This window comes from Taeniopygia guttata, chromosome 1 (genome assembly GCF_048771995.1).
Source record: "Taeniopygia guttata chromosome 1, bTaeGut7.mat, whole genome shotgun sequence".
In the NCBI taxonomy this organism is placed as follows: Eukaryota; Metazoa; Chordata; class Aves; order Passeriformes; family Estrildidae; genus Taeniopygia; species Taeniopygia guttata.
In genome coordinates this window covers 109443379-109468230 of record NC_133024.1, presented here as the reverse complement: position 1 = coordinate 109468230, position 24852 = coordinate 109443379, and the positions used below count along the sequence as shown (strand labels likewise).

General features: G+C 39.8%; 1 protein-coding gene across 19 annotated transcripts in view; it reads right to left on the bottom strand.

The window, feature by feature from the left end:
• Positions 1-6376: 6376 nt before the first annotated feature.
• KDM6A (lysine demethylase 6A) overlaps positions 6377-24852 on the bottom strand; it is a 149483-nt gene continuing 131007 nt past the window's right edge. For 11 of the 19 annotated variants that reach the window (XM_072935291.1, XM_072935302.1, XM_072935298.1 and 8 more), the window contains 10 exons: positions 22893-22957; positions 22718-22792; positions 21532-21680; positions 20434-20548; positions 18661-18848; positions 17354-17495; positions 11959-12085; positions 10877-11047; positions 10537-10615; positions 6377-8633 (listed from right to left, as the gene is read on the bottom strand). In XM_072935291.1, the coding sequence (XP_072791392.1) occupies positions 10559-10615; positions 10877-11047; positions 11959-12085; positions 17354-17495; positions 18661-18848; positions 20434-20548; positions 21532-21680; positions 22718-22792; positions 22893-22957 (1089 nt within the window). In that variant the 3' untranslated portion in view covers positions 6377-8633; positions 10537-10558. The other 8 variants (XM_072935292.1, XM_072935327.1, XM_041718674.2 and 5 more) reach the window with 3 other exon arrangements.

Sequence of the window (24852 nt, the reverse complement as noted above, 5' to 3'; positions counted from 1 at the left end):
AGCAGTCACACCACCCAGCTTCTGGAAGATGAGAAGAAATGCACGTCCCTTCTCCTCAGCCACAGAAAAACCCACTTTTTAAACTCACATTATCCACTGCTGCCCTGCACCCACTGTCCCTGCAGTGCTGGGGCTCCCTGGGCAGAAACACCAAATGTGGGTAATTCCTGGCAGGGAGGAAAGGAAACACTGAAGCAAGGTGCTCCACCCCTCCATCCTCTGTCCAGGTACCAAAATCCACCAGCACAAACCTCCTCGTTCCTTCCAAGACCCTTTCTCAGCAGAACTCGCAGACGTGTGTGGGAAAACACCGCGTTCCTCATTTTCCTGGCAGCACCGACTGTCCTGGCTGATGGTGAGCAGCAAGGGAAGAAGGTGCTGAGCTGGCCCAGCACCCTCCTCCAGGAGCCAGCACCTCTGCAGTGGCCACCCCTGGGACCCCCAGCCCCCTGGGATGGGCTGCTGGGGGACAGGAGGTGGTTTGAGGGCAGGGGACCAGCCTTCCCACGGGCACAGGGGCTGGGAATGTTTCCGTGCTGGAGGCCAAATTGATTTTTCTAGTGCAGTTTCCACATTAATGCACAGCTCAGCGGGGTCCAGCATCACACCCAGAACATCTCGTGGCCATGGGTTGTGCTGGCAGGGCCTGGGGCTCCTACCCTGCAGGCGCCAGCAGGACGGGAGGTGGAGGAACACCAGAGAGAGCTGAAAAAGGCAGCTCCTGGCACACACAGGGCAATCAAATACCTATTCAAACACAGCAGCACTTCATTCATATGCTGCCTTATGTTCTCCCATCTCGTGGTTGTGTAAATAAGCCATAGAGAGCATTAGCCATGGCATTCTTCATAACACAGCCCTAATTGCTAGAGGCTCCATCGAGCTCTGTAAACAGCATTTTGCACTGATTTCAAAAATTAGGAACTGAAGTTGCACTTATGATAATTGCCAACTCATTTTGCTCGGTGCTGGAAAACTCATTGCACCTTTGTAGCTGCTGAAGCAGCTTTTCAAAGGTATCACTTACTGACCCACACATTATTTCTCTGTTAACAGAACTGAGGGGACTTAACCAAGCACTCAGACAAACAATTTTTTTGCCTCCCTAGACTTTTGCCCTGCCAGAATTTGCATTCCTACTTTTTCATTTGCTACCTTTAAAAAAATGGTATTCTTGTACCACTAAGATGGTTCTCACAAAACCTGGTATTTTTTCCCCCAATCTTTTTTTCTCTTTTACAGGGGAAATGTCTGTATCTGTCTTAGAGACAACCCTGTAGAATTTCTGACTGGAGAACATGGGTAAAAGCTGAAAGACCAAAAAAATCACAGAATCATTAATGCTGGAAAAGCCCTTCAATATCATCAAGTCCAACTTTTGACCAAACACCACCACCCCAATCAAACCACAGCACTAAATGCCATATCCATGTTGTTTCTTGAACACTTCAGGATGACACCACCACCATCCTGGGAAGCCCCTTCCATTGCTGGGCAACCCTTTCAGTGAAGAAATTCCTCCTGAGAATGACGATGCTGAAGCAGGATTTAAATGTGAGGCTGCAACTTGACTTGGAATCACATGGTTACAACACAGAGTTAAGTGCACACAGACACAGCAATTTCCCTCATCCATGTTGAGGAATACCAACATTTCATTGCATTTGAGTACAGGAATGGATAATGGTGAAGGAAACCTAATCCATGTGGATCTGAGGCATTTTTCTCCCAAGACGTCCATCTGCCCAGGATCTGTTGTGGGCTGGTTCTCAGCCAAAGCTCAGTATTTTGATACAAAATGTGTGCCATGGGGCACCCCTGGGCTGAGCCCACCCTGCTACTTCTCAGTAACATTATACCTCATCAACCTGTCAATTAAACAATTTTTTTATTTTTAAATCTCCCAGCCAGGTATCTGGTATCCTCACCCTTATCTAATGACTGATATCAGCATCCCTGGGCTGCCCAGGCACTTCTGCCTCCTCAAGCATAATTACAACCACAATGCCACCTAAAAACAAACCTTTCTGGGTGCTCTCATGAGGCTTCCAGGGTTGCACCAGCCTGGGAAGCACCAGGAGGTAACAAGATGGGCAGAGTGTTAAAGAGCAGCAGCCCCAGAGCCTCTCTAACACATTCCCAGCTCCTGCTGTCTGCTCTTCCCAAGGGGTGTGGGTGAGCACAACCCTGCCCTGGGCTCTCCAGCAGGACTCAGGGAAAGCTGTGAGGAGCTGCTCTGCTCCTGAAAGGTTCACACAGCCCAGGGGACTCGAGCAGTCACTGTGCTGAGGCAGGGCTGGAATAATTTGCTCTCCTGTGCCAGCTCCTCCCTGCTCCTCCTTCCTCCTGGTGCCCAGCACAGGAGCTGGGAGAGCTGCTCTGTTTGCAATGGATATGTCCCTAAATCACCATTTAATCTGGGACAGCAGAGACAACACTGGCATCTCCAAACAAAGTCCTGCACATAAATACCAAGCTGTAAGTCTGCCCCGAGCCTGCCAGCAGTTCCTGAGCCCCTGGAATACATTTGCAGATCTTCAGCTACGAAAGCATTTGACCTTTAAGGAGGTCTTCAATTACTGGAACCACAGCAGATGCTCTTACCACATTGCACTGGGTACCCTGCCTAGTGCTACTACTCTTAAAAAGCCCTTCACACTCCCCCTGCACCCCCCAAAAAACCCCAAACATGTGGCAACTGTGACTGGCTCCTAGTTGTTGTCCTTGGATTTCAGCACAGCCCAAGTGAGGCTGTTCCTGGTGGCTCACCCTCCAGTAGCCAATGTCCACTCCTACCTGAGGACCACTTTTGTTCCTAAATAAGTAAATTTTGCACCCACCTGAACCTTGCTTGCAGACAGGTGACCAAACCCTGTTTGCACCCACTGTCCACCTCTCAGCCTTCTCCAGGTGCCACAAAAATCCTTCAAGTTACTGCTGTGAAGGTCAGCCTGTGGGACAGCCCACTGGCAGTGATGTCCTGGGGAAACAAAACAACCCCAAACCCCTAAATGTATGTTAAAATTGAACAGATTAAAGCTCCAGCAGCATCCAGGACATGAACTGCATGTTGCACTCAGCATATGGCATTGACAGCCACAGCTGACTGACCACTGCCACAAGAAAAGCTCACTTTCCTCAAAGGACTACTCAGTTTCCCACTGATTTGGTGATGAAAAGTACAGAGGAGGAAAGGGGTGAAAACATCTTTAATGCCAGTTCATCTTCTCTGTGCCCACAAGGCTGAACCAAATGATAGCCCAGCCATGTCACTGCACACATCTCAGGCTATTTCTTCTCTCAGTCTTCTCTTGTGGTGTCCCTTCCTGACTCTTTCAATGATTTTAAGTTTTTGCATGCATTTGGAGCCAACTCTCTGATGTTTCATTGCTCCCATGGACTCTGGCAATGGCTGAGTTGTTCGGGTGTGACTCCTTCAAGAATCTTCCAGCTCTGTCTAAAGCAGCCAGTGCTTTAGACCATTTGTTTAACCATTAGCCCATCCATTAACCCTCGCCTGGGATTTTGTTACTTTTAAATTGCTCTGTCCTACAGCTTGACAATACTTTCTATGAGAAAAAGAAAAAATAGTGGGATGTCATTTGAGAGCAGCAGAGAAAGACTCTAAGAGAAAGCAGAGTGTGCTGCCTCCTGTGAGAGAGCAAGTACTGCCCGTCAGGAGCTCGGGGGCAGGACAGGAGGGAGGCTGAGGGCTCTAATGACAAATCCATTTTTGTGTCCCCCAACTGCTGTGCATGCCCACTGCCCCACTGCTCCCCAGGCAGGGGCAGCAGCAATTGCATTTTAACCCTTGAACAAGGTCCCTGGCAGCAGGAGCTGGCAGTAAAACACTGACACTGCTGCCCTAGTGGGATGTCTCTTCCCATCTTCCAACCCTTCAGTGTTTCTATGGCTTCCCAAAATAAATATGGATAAAGGCACCTCACCCCTCACCTCTTCAACTCGTCCCTGCTCCCTTTATCCCACTGCAATGGGAGATGCCAGCACTGCTCCTCCTGGGCACAGCAGCTGACAGGACAGCTCTTCCCTCCTGAGGTGACAGGGGACAGCTCCCGTGGGGCTCAGGATGGTCCCAGTGCTCCCAGTCCAGACACAGAGCTGTGCTGCACCCCTCCCCATGTCCCTGTCACCACAGGGGCTCTGCCCAGCAGCTGCTTTCCCTCTCCTCCATTCTCAGCTTTGCATGGAGTTTCCAGCACCAACAAGGAAATGTCATGTCCCACCTCCCCCAAAATGTCCTGCTCTCTCTCTTTTTGGAGGAATGCCTTTGTTTTCTTGCAAGGAGGCTGCCCTGTGCCCTGCCCCTGCATTGCTGCCTTGCTGGCACCTTGTCTGATTTTAGAGCTTATCTAGTCCCACCACCCAGCCATGGGCAGGAACACCTCCCACCAGACCAGCTCCTCAAGGCTTTTATCCAACCTGGCCTTGAACACTGCCAGTGATGGGGCATCCACAGCTTCTCTGGGCAACCTGTGCCAGGGCCTCACCTCCCTGACAGGGAAGAATTTCTCCCTAACATCTAAGCTAAATTTCCTCTTTTTCAATCTGTAACCACTTTCCTGTTTCCTGTCACGACAGTTTCTGGCAGAAAAGTTCCTCTCCAGCTTCTCTGTAGCCCCTTCAGACACTGGAAGGTGCTCTGAGCTCCTCATACAACCTTCTCTTCTCAAGGATGAACAGCCCCAACTTTTCCTGTCTTCACAGGAGGTGTGCCCAGTCCTCCTTGTCAACTTCACAGCCCTTCTCTGAACCTGTTCCAACAGTTCCATGGCTTTTTTATGGACAATTCCATCTTACATGAAGCTTTCCTACCACACTCATCTGCTGGCCCCATCGTGGCTCTCTGCTCTGGCTCCACACAAAATTATTCTGACCTAGGTAAGCTCAGGTTTAAACACCCTCCTCCCTCCTAACCCCTGCATTAAGTACCACGTTTGAAACCCTTCCCAGGACCAGGGCAGCAACCAAGGATAAGTATCCTCTTCCCTGTGGTCTTGGCTGAACCCTGCATATTCCTTCTCTTTATTAACCAATAAGTGTATTTGTGGCCAGGAAATCACCAGCTGTGAAATCACTGAGCCTTGCCCACCTTTGACCCAAGAATCAGCTCAACTTAGCCAAGCTGTGCTCATTTAAGCAAAGCATCATCACTTCAATGCTACTTGGAAAGTCCTTCTTCCACACAGCAAGGCACAGATTCAGGGTACTTTGTCTTTAGGATCAACAAGTTCTTCACCACACAAATTCAGGAAGCTTTGGGATTTCCTGTCAGTAGATACTTCTTTCTAGTGATTTTTATCTAAATACTTAGTATATACATACCAACATCACTACTTCTAAACTGTAACCACTGGTAGGACTTCTCCAAAAAAGCAAAGATAAACTGTTCCCAAGTTATGTATCTGGAAGAAAGCTTTAAAATCGAATGCTGTTGAATATATTTATGGAATGACTTAAATAATCTCAGAAACACACCACTAATTCCTCATTTAAAGATCCCTTTTTGTCAAGCTCCTCAAGGACAGTTCTCAGACCCACAGCTCAGCAGCAAATGTTGCTTTTACTTTCTAATTCCTTCTTATCTGTAATTCAACTTTATACTGTTTTTTTTAAACATCTATTTTTATCTCTGGTTTTATCCATCTCCTAGCAGTATCATTTTTCTCTCAGCCTGTAACCTAATGAAAATTCTTGCAACAAATGCCACATCTTTGGCCATTTTCATCTTAAATCTGCCTACTACTACAATTAGTAGCTACCAGCAGATCAGAATCACTTGCAGTAGGCTCAGCTGTGAAGCTCAAGGGCCCCAAGACCAAAAGTTCAGCTTGGAAAGTTCAGCTCCAGATTCCAGCCTCCCCCCAACCCTGCCCAACTCCTAATGCTTGGAAACACCCAGATTACAAATGCTTCACATGGCATCACAGGCTTTGTAACTGAAGAAGCAGAAAGTGCTTCTTAAGAAGTACAACTGACGAAATATTAACTTGTGCTTTTTTAATAAAGTGAAACAAAAGCATTCTAAATCATAGCAGCTTATAGATCCAAACTGTCCATCGCTTGGGAGCAGAGTGTGATTAAGAAGTATGGAAACTGCAAAATATTAAAGCCCTGCAGCAATTCCAATTCATGACAACCCTTCCCACAGCACAAGGAATGCTGCCTGATGCTCTACGGATTTGGTCTACTTGCTCATTGGCAAAATATGAATATTCTTCCTTGGTAATGCCGTATCCTCTTTTCCAAAGTGGAGGAAAGGTGCAAAGCCCTTCTGGTTAGCGCACAGTAGCTCTTTCCCTAATTAGCAATGTTCTTTTACAGCACTGAGAAATGAGGACCTTTTGTTTACCATTAGTTGAGGTAAGTGTATCTTGCTTTTATTTGGGTTTAAGACTACTTTAAAGGAGTAGCTTTTCAGTTGCAGCATGGTTTGTCAAGATTACAATATTTATGACTGCATAAAATACATAAGTAAAAAAAAAATTTGTAGAGTTTGTTATCAAGAGCTGAGACTTACACCTTTACAGAACTGCAAATACTGGCTTCCTAACTGCTAGTCGATAATTTTTCTGGCAAGAACATTTTGTTATGCTTTTCTTTCATCTCTACACCCTTTTGTCCAACTAGTCAGAACTAGCAAGAAAGTCAGCTCTACCTGTGGTTAAACTGTTGTAACAGCGTTAGATAAACTGTGCTGATTCTTCATTGAAACACCCTTCGTTTGAAGCTACAACATGAGAGGCGATTCTTTTTGTTCAAAAGGAACTATCTGCATGCTCTGTGCCTGTAACACTTCACATTGATTACAAAGAATTTAACAATGCAACCACTAACATACCCCACTAATGAGAAATTATGAGAAACTGTTCGATGCAGAACCTTCCGCATCAGTCAACTCTGATCGATAAGAAAGCTATCAATTTTGAAATTTAGATTTAATGCATTTTCAAGAAGCTAATGAGAAAGGAGCAACTTAAAATAAATACCATCATTAAAACTGCAAACTGTTACAATGATATATTATAAACTTGTCCTAAATAAACCTAGTGCTTCAAAAATTTACCAGTGAATTCGTATTACAAAATATGTGAAAATACAATAGAATACCACAAAACAACGTCCTTTTTTGGGGTCAACAATGATGCCAAGATGATTCAGTCTTAACTTTTAAAATTGTTAATAGAACATATTGTAATATATAAGTTGCAATTTGGTTGAAATCTAGAGAACATCCCCACCAAAACTCAATTTTCTTCATTCCTCCTCTAAAACTAGTGCCAAACTTCCTGTCAAAGTTGGTATTTTCTTCAAGAGCTTTAAAATTTAGCCGTTACTTATTTTCTACTACTACATTTTGGCAGCAACTATTTATTGGTCTGTTATTGCAAAAAGTGCAATTTAACAATAAACCAGTCTGAAGGTCATTCTATGTCTTGAGGATACATACCATATATTTCTTTAAAAATAATCATACTTTTGTAAGCAATACTTTACAGTAGACACCTCAAATCTACCATAGATGTAAAACTTAAAACGAGAAAAATTTAGTCTCTAAATCTTTATACACATATTTATATTTGAGTTTCTATATATATTATATATATACACAAGCACAAGAGTATATATAAAATATATATAATCAGATTCAAAAAAGAACAAAAACTGGGCACTGTACATAAAATCTTTTTAAAACTCAAACAATAGAAAAACTTCAAACATTAAACAATTTTAATAAAAGTTTCTGTACAATGCTAAGCAGTTTTATTTACATATAGAAAATGTAATAGGAGTAGTGTTTGAAATTACAGAACTCCTTAAAATTTCAATGGCAGGTAATCTGGAAAAAATAACAGCATTCCATTCACAAATATTTTCAAGCAATAAATATGTATTTATAAATAGTGTAAATTTACATCAAGATTAGAAACAAAAATCACAAATCTGAAGTTTATTCCTTAGTCTATGTGCAACCCATTTATCTTTGTGACTTGGCTGTTAATTGTTTTAAATTTTATTTAGGAACCAAAAGTGTAACCGTCATGGTTTCAAAACAAGACAGAAAAACATAAAAGCAGTAAAAAATTTATATCACCTAACTCTTCACATTAAAAAAAAAAAAAAAAAAAAGGAAAAAAAAGAAAAAAAAAAGTTGCCCAAAGAAAGACTTAAAATTTCTAACTACCTTACAAAGAAATGACCAGCTAAGCTAGTACTTTTTCCAAGGGAAATTCTGAAGGGGGAAAAATGGATGAAACCAACTCATCAGCCCAGAAACAGAGAAATACAAAAGAGGTGGTCTTCAAGTCAGTAGTCTGTATAATGTTGCCAGTTTTGTCAGATATATACAAAACATGGAATTATTTTTTTTGAAGTACAGCTGGATGAGCTTTATTTGTTTTGAGTTCTGGAGTAGGAGGCAGTGCTCTCTCCTGTCCAGTTGGTTGACACTCCGCACTTGGAAGGTTGCATAGACACAGCTTTCAGCCAGCAGCCTTACGGGATAGCTACAAAAATCAGTGGTGCAGAACTGGGTCACTTCCTGAATATCAGAAAAGTTTTCATTTAATGTCCATGAAAAAATGTCAAGATGAGGAGGATGGCAATGGAGGAGCCTGAAAGAGAAAACATTAAATTACCTTTTCTACAAGGATGCAAAACTCTGTGTTTAACTAAGACCTGCACAAACTGTAACCATGAGAGTTTAAAAGTCACACACGCTATTCTTTTTACACTTCAGGATTCTTTTGAGATAATAGTGGCATATTTTTTTTTGCACCTTACTCAAGGACAACATGTATTTTATGAACATTCTGCATTTGGATTTTGCCTGTACTGCAGACTGGAGTATTGTGTGACGATGTCTGTGTTATGATGTGAGCAGCCACAAGTCCCACTGTGGCAGCAAAGAGCTCCATGTGGCCTCAGAATAGCTATATCTTTATACAATCTAAAACAGGGATTCTCAACCTGTTTACCAATGGGGAGATTGTCCATTAGTGGCTCTCCAAAGTCTCTGTGGGCTTAATTTTCCCTCCTCTCCTCTGCCTGAGCAGTAACATACCACCCTGAGGTTAAGATATCTGTGGAAAGGGTCTCAGATTCTCTGACATGGGGACCAAGTGCCTCAAGAATGAAGTGAGGTGTCTTGTTCCTTCCAGGAGACTAGATCCAGCAAATGACCTACTACTTCCCACTATTGCATTTTGTGGCATTCCATCAAAGTACTGAGTCTCTGATGGCATTTCCTCTTCTTTTCCTGCTATCTGTGGAACCCCTTCTAAAAACTCCTCACAGTTGTTAAAGTCACTTTAGATTATATTGGAGTACCCAGCTATGGAATTCTAACGCTGGCTCATCCCTGTGTTTGCTCCTGGTACTTTACCCCAGTCTCTCTTTGGCCTAATTCACCTTTGCCAGTTGAGATAATCTTCATCCTGTGATTCACAACAAACCTTAACTATCCTCCTACATCTGATCCATGTCACTTCTGGGCTATGACTCTTCCCAACTGAGTGTGTATCCCCTTTGAAAGAAATGAATGGCACAGCAACTTCCTAGAAGAGCAATTATCAATGTCCTTTAGGGCCCCAGCCTTAGGTTTTGGTGGGGGAAGGAGCTACTCGCAGGTTGAGAACCCTTGTTCTAGGGACAGTATCATCACTGTTACCTGCATAATGTATAAACACAGACAACAAAATACCCCTCCCTCCCTCTCATCTCCATACAGAAACATTCTTCCCATTTCCACTCAACTGGATGAAGTATCTGAGAACAGGTGTTTATTTGTATGTTTTTCTATAACAGATCATCACTTTGAAATTGCAGCATTTCACAGACTATAATGACAGTGACCTTCTAGAAGCATGAACTGAAGTTTAACCAACCCAGGCTCTGTGGGACTAATGAAGAGAATTAATTTCAGAGGACATGGTCCCAACACTCTCACCAGCCTCTACTGACAAACCTTGAGGCCTTAACTCAGAAGGTCACAACTTGGCATGCTACCAATACATGAAATAACTAAACACACATTTTCTGCAGCACCTGGAAATGAATCAAAAGGCACAGCCCTTCCTGGGCTGTCATATTAAATCCAACATGAAATTCCCATAACACTTAGTCCAATGTTTGTCTCCTTCGACAGAAAGCCAAGGCTTATAAATACATCCAGCATCGCTTTCATTGTGGTTACAAAAAAAAGCCATCTTTGCCTGGAACAATGAAACCTGGGTGAAATGTTAGGACAGTTGTGCTGACGCAGTTCAAAGCAGGAGGCTGCCATATATAGCACAGAGCTATAATGGCAAAGAGGCTTTTTGCTTTAAATTGAAACGCAAAGGAGGCCCCAAGCCAAGAGACAGAACTGTTTGAGAGCATCCACTTGCTAAGCAGAAGGACAGTGCAGATTTGGGAGGGCATGGGTGGGGAAGGGGAAGGAAGGGTCTGAGTGCATAGGATGCTCTGCTGCTATACTGACTTCATACCACAACCAATGTATTAGAGATGCTCTTGAACCTGGTGCTAGTTTCTCCAAGCTTCACTGTCCTGATTCTTCCCATCTCCATCTGATCCAGTTATGGTCTTCAGGTGATCTCTATTGGATTTTTAAAGCCACAACTTTATGAATTGTAACATCATACTTTTCCTGAAAACTCAGTGGTTATGTTCTGCAGTAAGTTACTGTAGTATTTCACACAATTCTGACTCTTCAGGTTTTGTTCTGCGAATATCACACACAACCCAAACCTCCATTTGAATCAGAAAGTCCATGGTACTCATACAACGGAGCACCAAGGCAGTCTACCACTGCTTTACAAATAATGTATTTATGCACCCACTTATTAATTTGACTTACTAATGTAAATTGATCATAGACTTGCATCAAGTCCTCCATTTTGTACTGTTCTAGCACCACAAAGTTTTCCAGGTTCGTGCTTATCTTTCGTGCACAGTCTTGGCAATGTACAACATAGGTCTTTCGAGAATTGCTCTCACTAGTGACAAAAAGCAGATCAAAGACTTCCACCTATTAGACAGGAAACAGAAAGCCAAGCGTTACAATTTCATTTTTCAAAAAGTTAAAACCATGAAAACGGCGTTTTCTTCAAAATTTACAAGCTTACCCTGTGCATGCAAAGAGAAAAATTAGATTTTTTCAGGGGATATCTATTTTCTCGAGGCTTGGGCAGAGAAGTGAAGCTGTGTAAAATCACTAATATTACACTTAGGATATCTGCATGAACAGCACCACGGGAAAGCTTTGGGTCAATATTGACAAAGGATTCATTTGCTGAATAGTAAGGTGAGGATTTCAAAATATATACTTATTTTTCCTTTTTACTGTCTGCTAAAGAAGTTTGTTATTGATTTCCTTACTACTGAGCCACATGCTTATCCTGCCCAAGAGGCTCCATCAGAGGATAACTAGAAACTCATTTTCAGGAGGTAGGAAAATGTTATTTCCTTTTAAGCTTTATGAAAACTATTATCCAATACTTTAAAGCAACTATTAGCAGTAAATAGAATGAAAAAAAAATCAGCAAAAAAGGTATATCCTGCAGAAAGTTCTCTCTCTTGTGGGTGTGTGGGTGAATTCCGAAATGAAGACCAATATACCTTTAAAATTAAGTTCAGCAGATCAAATTTTATGCAGGAAGGGATAACAACATTTTATAATAACTGAAAATTGAAAATCGACCTAGTGAAAAACAAAGTTGTGGTAGTACTGTGGGAGAACCTTCAGCAAAATACAGCCCATGTCTAGAAAAACATCTGGATGAGCTCCTGGAAGGCAGCACTGCATCACACAGATGTGCTCACAGCACAGAGCAGATGCTGCAGCTTAGAAGCAAAATTTAAACATCACCAACAATAAAAGACAGGGCAAAATTTAAACAAATATTACAAGAGTAGATGACCCAACACATTTTTACTGACCTCACAAATGCTACAGTAATGAGCTGGCTCATCCTTTGCTCGTCCATGCCAGACAATCTCCTTTCCTGCAGCAATCAGAGCTTCCCTCAGTGTCTGACACTGTTTGAGAGTTCTTAATAGGCAGTACCTGCAACCAAAAGCAGTTGTGTGTTCAGTTCAACATTCAGCGGGATAGCAAAACTCAAATTTACTCAATTTTACTCAAATTTACTCAAAACTCCCTGTACTTGGAGTTTGCTCTTCCTCTGGGATTTCAGAAACAGCTGCCTAGAATCACGGGACTCATGGCTTAGAGAGAAGTCAGACCTTGGTTTATGGGCTCTTTCAGGATTGCCCCTTGCCCTGCAAACAGGCTGTACCTTTCATTTTTGAAACACATGGATGCCCTTTTGAGCACAACAGAACAATGAGTTTTTAAAAGCAATCCACGTATTTTATTTTGAACCGTAACTTTGTCAGCAAAAAGTTGGCTTGAACTGCCAAGTTCTGCATAGCTGTTTACATTTTGTGGGACTATAGCCTGATCCAAAGGACTCCTTTAATATCCTAAAACTCCTGTTACTTTCTTGGCAGTATTAAACTTTATTATCCAAAATTTTCTCAAACCCCAGGAATCATTTTATATACAGTGGGTATAGAATCTATGAACATGTATCTTCTTCCATGCAGAAGGAAAAACAACAGACAGGGAGGTATTAAAAAAAAATCAACACAAAAAATAATTCTAGGACTTATGAATTAAGAGAGTAACTGTTCAAATGTCAAATTAAAACCCACAATTCCCTGTCATACCCACTGTAAAGGCAAAAAAATACCTAAATAATTTTATGTCAAAATTTTATACAGTTCTCTTCCTTACAAGAAAATGTAACTTATTTTCCAGCATTTTATGAGCTATGTATATTCTTCAAAAAAAGCTGGCAAAGTAGGTCGCCAAATTTCTAAATTACAATGTTATTTACAATAATTTTAGCTCTCAGCTACCCTATTTATTTGAGCTGCAGCCTTTGCAGCCTTCAATTTTCTCCTCCACAGGGTGGTTATGTTACATGCTCATTAGAAGCAGAAGGAAGATTGAAAAAAATTAAGGGTAAAAACAAACACTGGACAGAAAACAAAGTGCTCAAGAGTTCTATCAAGTGTTTTCAACTTGAACCTTCTCCCATTAGAGCCTGAGACATGTAATACATACATTCTGTATTTAAAAAAAAACCCATCACATCTCTTTCATGTGTTTCCAAGTAGTTAGTAGAATCTCAGGATTCTGAAATACTCTCCTCTTGTTTTCAGCTCATACTGTTCACTAAAAAAAGTGGCTTCACTATGGTTTCACTAACACCCTCACTGTAAGGGTAACACAGAACTGAAAGTGTGTTTCTCTGTTAAACATCTTATTTTAATGTACCAAATTTCAAGAAAATTATGCAGCTCATTAAGCTGTAACTCCTTCAACTCTTTTGAAGTTTGATGTGAATGTGAGTTATGATGTTAGGACCAACCATAGGTGATAGAGTAAGTATTAATTCATTTGAGTGTTAGGTTATTGTGCTCCTGACCAGCTCAGTAATTTTGGAAAAGCATTCATTTATGCAATACAGCCTGATTATTTTAAATAAACTTAAAAGGTACCATTCTTCTCTTCTGCTGTTAACTGGAAAAGTCTCTGGGCATCCCAGAGAGCAACTGCAAGCACACCTGCACACCTGCCACCATTGTTCTCCACTCCTGACTTCCAAAGACTTTTCAAAGTGCTATTTTCAAAGCTACAGCTGTGAAAAAAAAACCTGCCCAGAATGTGACCCACTTACAACACTGCTACAATGTTTGCCAAATTCACAAACAAATCAGAAAACAATAGCTTGAAGGTGAACTCCCCCTCCTTGGATAAAATTCAGGTCCTAGTAATGGAACTTGAAAATGTGAATTTTAACTATTTCATGCATTTATTAAATATGAGAGAAAGGATATAAAACTGTCACTGTGAATATGCAGCACAATTTCCTGAAGTTTGGGAAGCCTGAAGAAAGCCAAAAAGGTTCCTAGCAAAGTGACAGTGTGCAAGTTCAGTGGGGTCAGCTTTTAGTATTGCAGACCACTTTTTATTCTGGTATAGTGAGAATTTAATTGGAAGAAAATCTAGACCAACGCCCCTCAAAGTCTTTGCAGGTATGGCATAAAGATCTAAGTAAATCATGTCCAGTCAAATTCAACTTCAACAGACGAGAATTAAAAATGGACATAACCCTGATTTATACTAGAAGGGCAGTGATAAACCCATTTGAATACTCAAATATTCAGTAAAACTTCTCAAAAGTGCAGAGACCAGCCCAATGGCAATGCAGAACTGACCTCTTTGTACCTTCCAGTAATACATCTTCCCTGATGCTGAAAAGTATTTTACCTAACTTCATGATTTTGTGCAAAGTAATTTCTCCCATGTCATGTTCTTTTACATTTCTGAAACTATTTCAGTTACTTTGGAATTAATTTTTTAGGCTTTTATTACTATGTTCATTCTACCGCTAAAATTCTTCTCTTCCTCAGATGCATTTGTAAAGTCCTTCTGGCTTCCATCTAAGAGGTTTGCAGTTAATTTTTCTTTTTGTGAGGGCTGTCGTCCCTCAGCCAAGTTCTCAATAATTTTTCTGCTGTGTTCCTGCTCACACTTCTACTGTTAAAATCAAATCTTTTAAAAACATCTCATGAGACAGTTTCAGGTTTTGCTCTTTGCCTTTTACCTTGCAAGACAGCACTGAACTGCATAGTAACTAAAAATATAATGAGGCATCAGATTTCTTCCAAAAGCAAAGTTTCTTTCTATTACTTCTTCTCTTCTGCTACTCCATTTCTTTTCATCACTAGCCTGATTCCCAATATTTATATCTATGCTCAAATTTTAGTTTATTGACTCTGCAGTGGTTACTTTCACACAACCCACTAAGATATATTTGTATTTATATTTCAAACTGAATTAGAAGCTACTTTTTTATCATTTTCCAAAAGCTAATCTTTTGTACTATTCTGATACCTAAGAAGTCCCAGAGACAGAAGTCAAAACTACGTTACACACTTTATGTATGTTTGATATGCAGTTTTTGACAGACTTATGCTCAGAAAAAGATGACAGCTGTGTCACTTATTATTTCCTGAAGACAATGTAGCCAGCTATCCATGATGAAATTCAACCAGCTCTATCAAAAATGACTATTTTCCCCAGCATTTTTATACATATGCATACACTCCCATATACATAACTTACAAATGTCTCTATTTTGTATATAGAAAATTCAGGTGCTGTGGACAACAACCACAATCCCAGATGGTTTTTCCTACAAACAAGGAGCCCACAAGAAAATTATGCAACTTCTTCCCTCTTTTAAGGAAATAATGAATGTTTATGCATTTCCAGTGTGTTAACAAAGCCAAGATCAGACCAGGCTGTGCTGATACTGATTTCTAGGAACTGCTATTCCATAACTACAGGAGTGACCATAACAAAAAGTTATCTCAGGCTGCTGCTACTGGACACTGCAGACCAGAGCTAATCATCCCCTCTTTTCCCCCTCTGTAGCCACAGCAGGAACTTGAGTTTTGGCTGACAACTAACCTGGATGAGGGAGGCTTAATCCGAATAAACTGGAAATTGTTTCAGTAGCGTGGAAAAAGCAAATGCACATGCACACCCAAAACTTCTATCTGCTCCTCAGCATCTCTGTTTATTTGTAATGTACACTAAAGTTTGAGTCTCTTGCTAGAAAAAGCTGGGCTGCTGTCAGCCAGCAAGACAACAGCAAATTACCATTTTGTCCTCTGCGTTTCTTCATAATGTTTTAAGCAATTCTCTTGGAAAAGGATGCTGTGCTCAGTCACATTCTCCTCCTTTTAAACCCAAAACCATGGCAAATACAAAATTACAAGTGGCTAAATTGCCAAAATCATATTTTTTCAAGAACATTCCAGAACTGCTTTGAGCTTTACAATAGATGTCTGCTGGGCTTTATATGTATTTTATATAAATAAAGAGAAAAGTGAAGCTTGTGGATTTGGTATTTTTAAATGGACTTTTTGGCTTTTTCCCTCCCACACTCTCCTGCATTTCCCCGTTTCTCATTTCTAGCTACTCAATTTCTCTTCTCCTTTTTATGACAGCTGGCATTAGGAATATGAGCACTAATTGTTTAATTGAAGGGGCAGGATTGCCAGACCCTCAGCAAATACTTTATTTACCCTAAGCATCAGTTCCTAGATTTTAGGAAAGTGTTCACACACAAATGTTACCCTATAATCAAGCTTTAGAGCTGTAAACCTCCCTGTTGTCAACTTCCAACATTCTCAGTTCTTCCAAATTTAACATTTCCCCAATGCCACCATTCTGCAACAGATGTTCAAGCCTAAATTAAATTTCTGCTGTAAAAAGATGTTACACTCGGATGTCACCAAAAAATCTCACTGGAGGAAAAAAAGACACTCATCTTCTTTGCCCCTTTTTTCACAAATTAACTCACTCGTTTTTTAAAGCCCATTTCAAGGCAAATAATAAAAAGATTCAATGCTTGTTGATCCAGTATGCTGGTAAGACTAAGAAGGGCTCAGAAGTGCTTTGGTAGAGACTTGGGCAAAGCAGAGTGTGCTGCTACCAGATGATGAGTAATATGCTCTGGAATTCATTCCCCCACTTTAAGACAAACCTATGTTATATGCTGAAATGTTCATTCATTTCCCAGCCTCAGTATGGTGCTGCAATATGATTTACATTTCTTGAAGTTGCACCCTTTGAAGAAAATCACTACAGATGCCTGAAGCCTGGAATATTCCTGCATTTTGGAATGTGCATATGAGAAATGTCACTAAACTCAGTTATCATTTTATACATCAATCAACACATTGTTCAGAAGAGCAAAGGGAAGGAGGCTCTCAAGTTCCTGCTTGCCTTTATCTAAAAGATTTATACTGGTCTTCCAAATGACAACATGAGAACAATAAGTACAGGTTCTAGAAATGTAGAATTCAACTTTGCTGTAAAAATGACTATATATTCCAATTCTAATATTTGGGTTGACGACCTGATTTTCCTATTTCTGATGATACATACTCCAAACAGCTGCTGTGATCAAAGCCAACTTTCTGTAAACTGCTGAATTCAGTCTATGTCATATTTAACTAAAAAAAGAAGTTACTTAGATGATTTTAAAACTATGCCACAACAACATCATATAAAACATAAGAAAATTAGGGATACCTATAAGTGTTGTGTTTGAAAAACAGAATCCAAAGTAATTTTGGTTTGGTTCCCAGGAAGAGAAAAGTCTTGCAAAGAACTATTTATAAATCAACCACTGACTTATGTGTGAAGAGGAAAAGGGCACAGTAAATCTTCAAATAAACAAAAACTTACTTTATCATTTCGAAAAGCTTTGGATCTGAGACCTTGATATTCCGAGCCATATTCCATGAGAGGTGAACCATGGGCACTATGGACTTCACGCTCTGCAGCTTATTCCACTCGTACCGTTCCACTGCCAGCTTGTACTGACAGGCTGCACAAACACACAGCAGCAATCAGTCAGGTGAAGGAACAATTATCAGCCAACATCACTCTGTTTATAATAATAATTTATGTCTTTTACAGCTAAACTTCATTCATAGTGAGCCATTCATTGCAACTGCATTTCTATTCTTTAAAATGTCTTAAAGAGTGTATTTATGATGCTGAAAGAACACACAATACCACAGCAGCAACAAATACCTGTGCAGACAAGTTACTGACAAGTGTTTGATTTCTTTGCTGAGCATAGAGCAGTATTTCAAAAATGGTGAATTAGTAAATTTTATAATATTCCAAATTAAAAAAAAAATCCAGGTTTGAAATGTCTGTATCTCCCTCTATTCACAATTTATCACAATCCTACACTGCTATGGTATATAATCTCTTCTTGAGAGAAGAAGCGAGTCAGTCTTTTTCATTAAGCAGCCTACTCACTCCACCCTTCTTTTAAAAATATTTTACAAAATTTACTGTGACTGAACATGAGAGGTCTCTCAGTCAATCACACAACCCCAGAGATACACTCTTTTTTGCACCATATAAAGACACATTTTAAACTACTTAAGAAAGCAGAAGGTTTTTTGGAAGTACATCTCCTCAAACACTTGACAGACTCTGTCTCTAGCTGCAGAATTTCCTTTCCTTAACACTCACATATACAAATCCTTCCAAGACCATGGTTCAAAACTGAAGAATTCTAGAGCAGTTGGTCTGAGAAACCTAATGTTCCTCTATGAACTAAATTTTACAGCTGATTACATTTTACCAAAGAGCTATTAGGTACCCACTGTCCTACCAATATTAGAAGACTAGTCCTTAAATTTGTATGAAATCCATAGTGCAGTCTGCTGGGTAGAATAAATTTGGGAGAAAAAGTTAAGAAATGGCCTAAGAAGACAGTACATAAATAAACATACACATTTTACTTCTACAAGCCCATTCAAAGCATAAGTGCCAAGACTGCATTCTTGCTGCTTTCTCTTCCTCTTACAATGGAATTCTTTAAAGCTTCAACACATCATATTTTAAAAATATGACACATGGGATTTTTTTCATCTAGTAGAGCATGGAAAATCAGGAAGAACTGGCAGGTTCTGTGCCACGTGCAGCATAATATTACCTACACAGAGCTCAGCTCAGGCACTGCTCACACATACCTGTGAGAGGGCCAACGTTCCACGCAATGTTGTTGCACCAGCCAATAGCCTGAACCCAGTGAACAGTGCCAGCATTTATCCACACCAAATCCCCTGGTCTTTGAATAAATCTATAAACTGGGACATTGGCTTCATACAAATCTTCCAAGTTTGGCCACCAAGATCCCATTAGGAAATTCATATTGTTCCTGAAACAAGAGGAATGATAGACTTCAGCATTTCCCAATGGACAAGTTAGGGGCAGATACTTCAAATGCCTGATACCTGTGAAAAATTACCATCACCATGAATGTTTTCTGCAGCTAATCAGTGACCCACAAACAGCAGCCAAATGGAAAGTGTCATCTGTAAAATTCCTGATCATAATTCCACATTTCACATCTGCGATACCTTAGAACATCTTCCCATCCACCTGCCCATGTGAAGTCAGTTTATAGCTTCCAGTTAAGTTCTATTTTCCTTTATGTTCCCCAGTATTTTATTGATGCTGAGGCAGACCAACCCTTGATCAGATCCAGCGTGGCAGTGGTGGCCAGTGCTGTTTCTTCCATCACTGCCTGACCTCCTGTACAGACCACAGCAGCTCCCAAGGATGTTTTCTGTTCTGAACACGGACTCACACTGTCTGTGTGTGCATGTGCAGCTTGCCCACACAACAAGCAAACTCTTGGCAACATTTTAACTGTGATCCACGGGTCTGTGCTACCAGCCAAGAAATGCTGACCCTCCTGAGAAGCCTGGAAAAACACCTCCATATGGATTTCCTAACTATGAAGTCTTCCCCTATGGTTATGCAAAATCCACACTCCTCTCCCATCCTTATCTCAGTATTACACTGCTTTTACACTGCACCATGAGAGATTATTTGCCATGCAGTTTTCAAAGACAATCAAGTGCCTTTGTAGAGGCACTGTAGACATTTTGTGAGGTTACCAAGCTCTCAGTTTCTCTGTCAGCCTCTGAAGGACAATGACATGCAAGTAACAAGGCCTGTTGTGCCAGAGACATCACTATTCCATCAGTGAAAATTACATTTTTGAGATGGCTTATCTTCTTAAGGGTGGATGAAATAAGTACAGCTGTCAGCAGACAGGCAGAAAATACAGAGGCACTGAAATGAATTTGCAGAGTTCTGGAAAAGTTCTGGAGTCAAAGCTTAATCCAGTCTCAACTGGATAAGAAAAACCTTCTTCTATACAATCAACCTCAGAGGCTCCTGTTGGAGTCCTGGCATGGTTAGGGGACACAACTGATGCTCCCTCTTTTTTTGTGTGTGCATGTACAGACAAGTGTCGTTCTGTTTGTTTTTAAAACCACTCTACACAAGGCATAGCAGAGAAATCCTAACCTTAGTGCTGGCTGAGTAGTTCCCCAATGCTCAGGGTACCTCAGCTTTTCCAGGGAGTTACAAATATGTAAGTCTCAGCAAAGCCTGTCATGGCACCTCCTGGATCTCAGCAAATTTAGCTTTCACTCTAAATACAACAAGAAAACATGCCAAAATACCACTGACTCTCTATTTGCTTCTGACAAGAGATTTCTGCTTTTGCTTTTGTCACAGGCAACCCAAGTTTCTGCATATTGTACAAATGTGGTATTTTGTAGGAAGTCTAGATTTTGCATTTTGACCTAATTTTAAAAGACTTTTCTGACTACATGGAAAACAGATAAAATAATGTCCCCTTAGAACACCCTCAGTAATTTCCCCCCTCAGGTCTGAGACAGACACAAAAAATTTGATAAAAGTAAGGGAAAAAAACATGTCCAGCTTACTTTTCACAGAAGTCATTCATGACACCCCAATAGCTTTCAGGGACAACAAACCATTCACAGTCACCTGGACCAATATTTATATTTACTGAGCAAAAGTTGTTATTTTCTTGATGACCTGAAATTTAAGAGAAAAGTAAACACACTTCATGTAAGGCCTTTCTATCGAAACAATGCCAGGAAATGCAGATACAATTACTAAAACAACTTAGAGTATAGTTTAAGTATTTTTATATACTTTATATGACACATACACTATTTAGGTGCTTCACACAGTTAAGTTACAAGAGACCTGAGAATTCTGCTTTTGTTAGTTTGTGGAATACAGAATTGGAACTACCAGTCTTGGGGATCTGACCAATATTTCAGCAGTTCCTCCCTCCTGTAAAAAAAGTATTTCAAAAGCTCAGATTTTGTGGTTCATGCTATCTCCTGACAGTCCTGGTCAGGTGCAAAACTTTGTGACTTCAGGTACTGAACAGGCAAGGAGTACAAAAATATTTCAGAAAAAGATTTCAAAATTCATGTAGAAATGTCCAGTATTTTATCTTCTTTAGACAGCTGGAAAATTGAGCCATAATCCCTAATGGAATTTTCTGAAAATCTACTTCAGAGAAAAACAGACCCTGAAATTTAGTCCAGATTCCTCAAGTTCCAGTCTAGGGCCCAAACACAGCACAATTCATCATGGAGGGCTGAGTCCTATTCTCAGACAGTAAATAATCTAAAAAAGTGGAAGTCTCTAATTTTTAGGATTGCACCAGACCCTCTTGGGAAGCCTCTAAAAACTTCCAAGGTACGTAAAATAAAAATACCGTCCATGTATATAAACCCACATTTCTTTTTCTCCTTAAAGAATTCACTCTTGCATGCAAGAGGTCAACAGGGCAATTCCCTAGCACTGCAGAAATCCAGAAAATTTCACTGTAAGTGCTTTGAACATGCAGAGTTAAGTAAGAACTACAAAAATACTGAATATGTATATTTATCACGTTTAGACATGCTCTAAGATACAGGAAATCTGCAGTGCTGTTAAATCCAACGCCCTACAGCAGAACCTGATTTTTTTTTTTTTTATGTGATTATGATGATTATACTCACCTGGTGTCCTGCTTCCTGGAACCTTCATGTAGAGCTGCACTGTGTTCATGCCCAGGATGGTATGACCAACATGGCTTAGAAGATTTCCTGCTGATACCACACGTACAAAAGCAGGAAGTTTTGTCAGTTCATGGAGTTGCAACTTCCACCTGCAGCAAAATAGCAAATTGACAAAACTGTGAATCCCTGAAACTCTCTTGTTCAGAGAAATAGTTTATTATCAACTAGTTTGCTTTTACAGATGAAATTTCCTTTAGAGAAAAATGGCATCAATAGCTAAAATTTTGTAGCAACCTCAAATCACATCCACAGATGCACACGTTGATCTTCCAGTGACTCTGCCACAAAAGATGTCATCATCTTAAGTGGTGCTTACTCCCCAAACACCATCAACTTTTCTTCTTTTCTTATGACTGAAGTTGATCAGAATTTTTGTACTGCAGCTGGTGGGACTGACAGCCTAGACATGCTGGATCTCTGATGGAAGAATGTATTAACCAGAGATTGAACCGAATAATTATTACTGGACAATAAAAACATGCTTTCAGAGTATTTCTAATATTTTTAAGCTATCTTCATCTACCCACTGAAGGATATATAGTTTAAATAATACTCAATTTTGGTTTTGAGGCTCTTGAGAGGCATCACGGCTTACCCACAGGTAAGCATTGGTCTGGTCTTTCCTACATATTTTGAACACTGTTACTGGATATAGAAACAAGAGTTATGTAAAGGTGAAAACAGATGACAGTATGAATTAAAGGAAAAAAACCAATGAATAACAAAAATTCAGACAGAAAAGAAAAAACCCTTTAATCTTACAATTTCTATGCAAAAATTAAAAACTTGGTGTTGTCACAGGATAATAAGTTAGTAAGCAAACAATTTAAGCCTCACAATGAAACAAAGGGAATGGATTAGAAGGAGGACTAGAAAGAATGGTTTCTGATGGGTGTTTCAACTCAGTTCTGGAACAACAAAAATCCTGGGAAGAGAAGTTTGAAAAGATATTTTAGCGTGAGAAGGACTTGTAACAACAGTTTGAAGACAAAGGTAACCATTTCATTGTGGAAACTGGAATTTATCAACAGACTGACTGATGTGTGAGAACACTACACTGGATTTCCAGAAGCATTATCATCATGTAGAAACCCACTGTGAGCAGGAGAAACTGCAACCAACTTACTTCTTGTCATCTGACAGGTCAATGTTGGTCCCAAACTTGATTGTTTTAAAAGGTCCTCTTCTCCTCCTCCCAGAGCTGCAAATGTAACAAATGTATCAGGCAAATGTGAAAAGGGAATGATGTAAAATAGCACATATAACCAACTACAGAATGAGTAAAGTTTTAACACACTTACTTATCAGAAGATGTGGATTCATTATCTGAGTGGTCCTTGTGGTGACTCTTCTTCTCATTTTCCTCCTATAAAATGTAATTTTGAAATGTTTTCACATATATATGCATATACACAAAAGAACACATAAAATATATAGCTATAAAGTTATAACACAGAGGTAGATATAAGTATATTTATTTCAAGATACTGACACAAACTTTGAAATATCCATATCTAAGATTTTATGTCAACATTTCTTCATTGTGAAGAAAATAAAAAAAAAGTCAATCAAATGCACTGAAATAAATTTCTTCATGGCTGCAGATTCCATGACAGTCAGGGCAGGACAACAGAAAATGTCTACACTGTAAATATTTCTACTGGCCTGCATTCAAGCTGGAAATGAGGATATTGGCTTACTCCATTATGAAGGTGGCCTGGAATCCAGTATTAAAGAATTCTGCTTTTTCAAATAAGAACATCTACCTCCCTGCAAAGTCAAGCAGGTATTCTGACAGGAAACTAGGATGACTAATATTTATAAAACCAATTTAATAAAATCCATTATATAAAATCTTTTGAATTTTTCATAGCCATATGCTATTTTAGCACTAGCAGTAGCTGAGACCACGACTAGTGGAAAAAATCCAACCAATATTAAATGCTGCAATTTGATCTTTTTAGCACTGTGCTCAAAATCCTATTCTAAAGACTTCTATTTTGGCAAGTATATGGGCATAGAAGGAAAAAGAAAGAGACAAAAAGGAAGGAGCTGTCTGGATTCTATCCAAAGATCTCTGGGCTTTGAATGGGATTGTTGTTAAATCTCAAAGTGCCCTGTGTACCTGAGAAAGTCTTATTCATCCTTTGAATGAAGGACAAAGAGAAACAAAAAGGAACCTAGTGATGATGGATTTATCAAATGCTGCAAGACATGTTAAAAAAGCAATGCAATAGCTGTTAGAGGAATAAAGAAAAAAGATCACTTAGGGCAAGCCAAGAGAACTGTGGCTACAGAAAGAAGAAATAAAGCTTTCATTTAAACACTGGAAAGTCACCTAAGGACAGGTCAGAGCAGTGTTAGGAAAGGACACATGTATAGTGTCTTTCTGATTTCCAGGGGAAAAATAAAAATCATCACTCTTAAAAACTATTTTATGTATTGCATTTTTAACACTAGTTTGTAACAGTAAGGAAAAAAAAAAAAAAACAGAACATCCTATGGGACACATTGTGCTGCAAATCCAAAGCTGAGGCTTTCAGTGGTATGTGCTAAATTATATACAAAAAAAAAATATATATATAGATAAATAGATACAGATATATAGACAGCTATTATATTCCAGTGCTGTAATGTTCTCCAGCCCCTCTGGAATGACACACAGGAATACAACATTGGTGCCACACCTCATGGGGCAGCAGAAACCTTCAGCCACCAGAAGACTTCAGCCAATATCCTACTGAAATTTATTACCATGGCAGAGGAAGAAAAATCCCAGGTTCTAGAAGATTTCTGTGCCCCCCACTTCCCATAGTATTTGTTTCTTTTCTTCATCCTGTACCAGCTCAAAGCCTTATGACTTGATTGCCTTCCGTTCTCTTTAACTAGAAATTTATTTCTTTGTTTCTAATCCTTTCCTCTAATGCAAAAAAAATATATTTAGAATTTATTTCCCTTCTTACTGAAATAATTCCTGTTTCTGTGTAAAGGCAGTGAAAACTGCAACAGTCAATTCCCCACACTGACCTTTTCCCTATTTTCTAACAAACAACTAGTCAAAATTATCTTCTTGTCTTAGTTCTACCTTAGTCCAACCTTTTTGCAACATCAGGTAACATAAGCCTCCAAGGAGAGCCCATAGACTGTTTCAAGAATGTGCTCACAACTTCAGTAAAAAATGTTAAAAAATACCAATAAAATCACATTTCACAGAATCCCAGAGTAAGAGAATAACTAGGCTTGGAAGGGACCTCTGGAGAT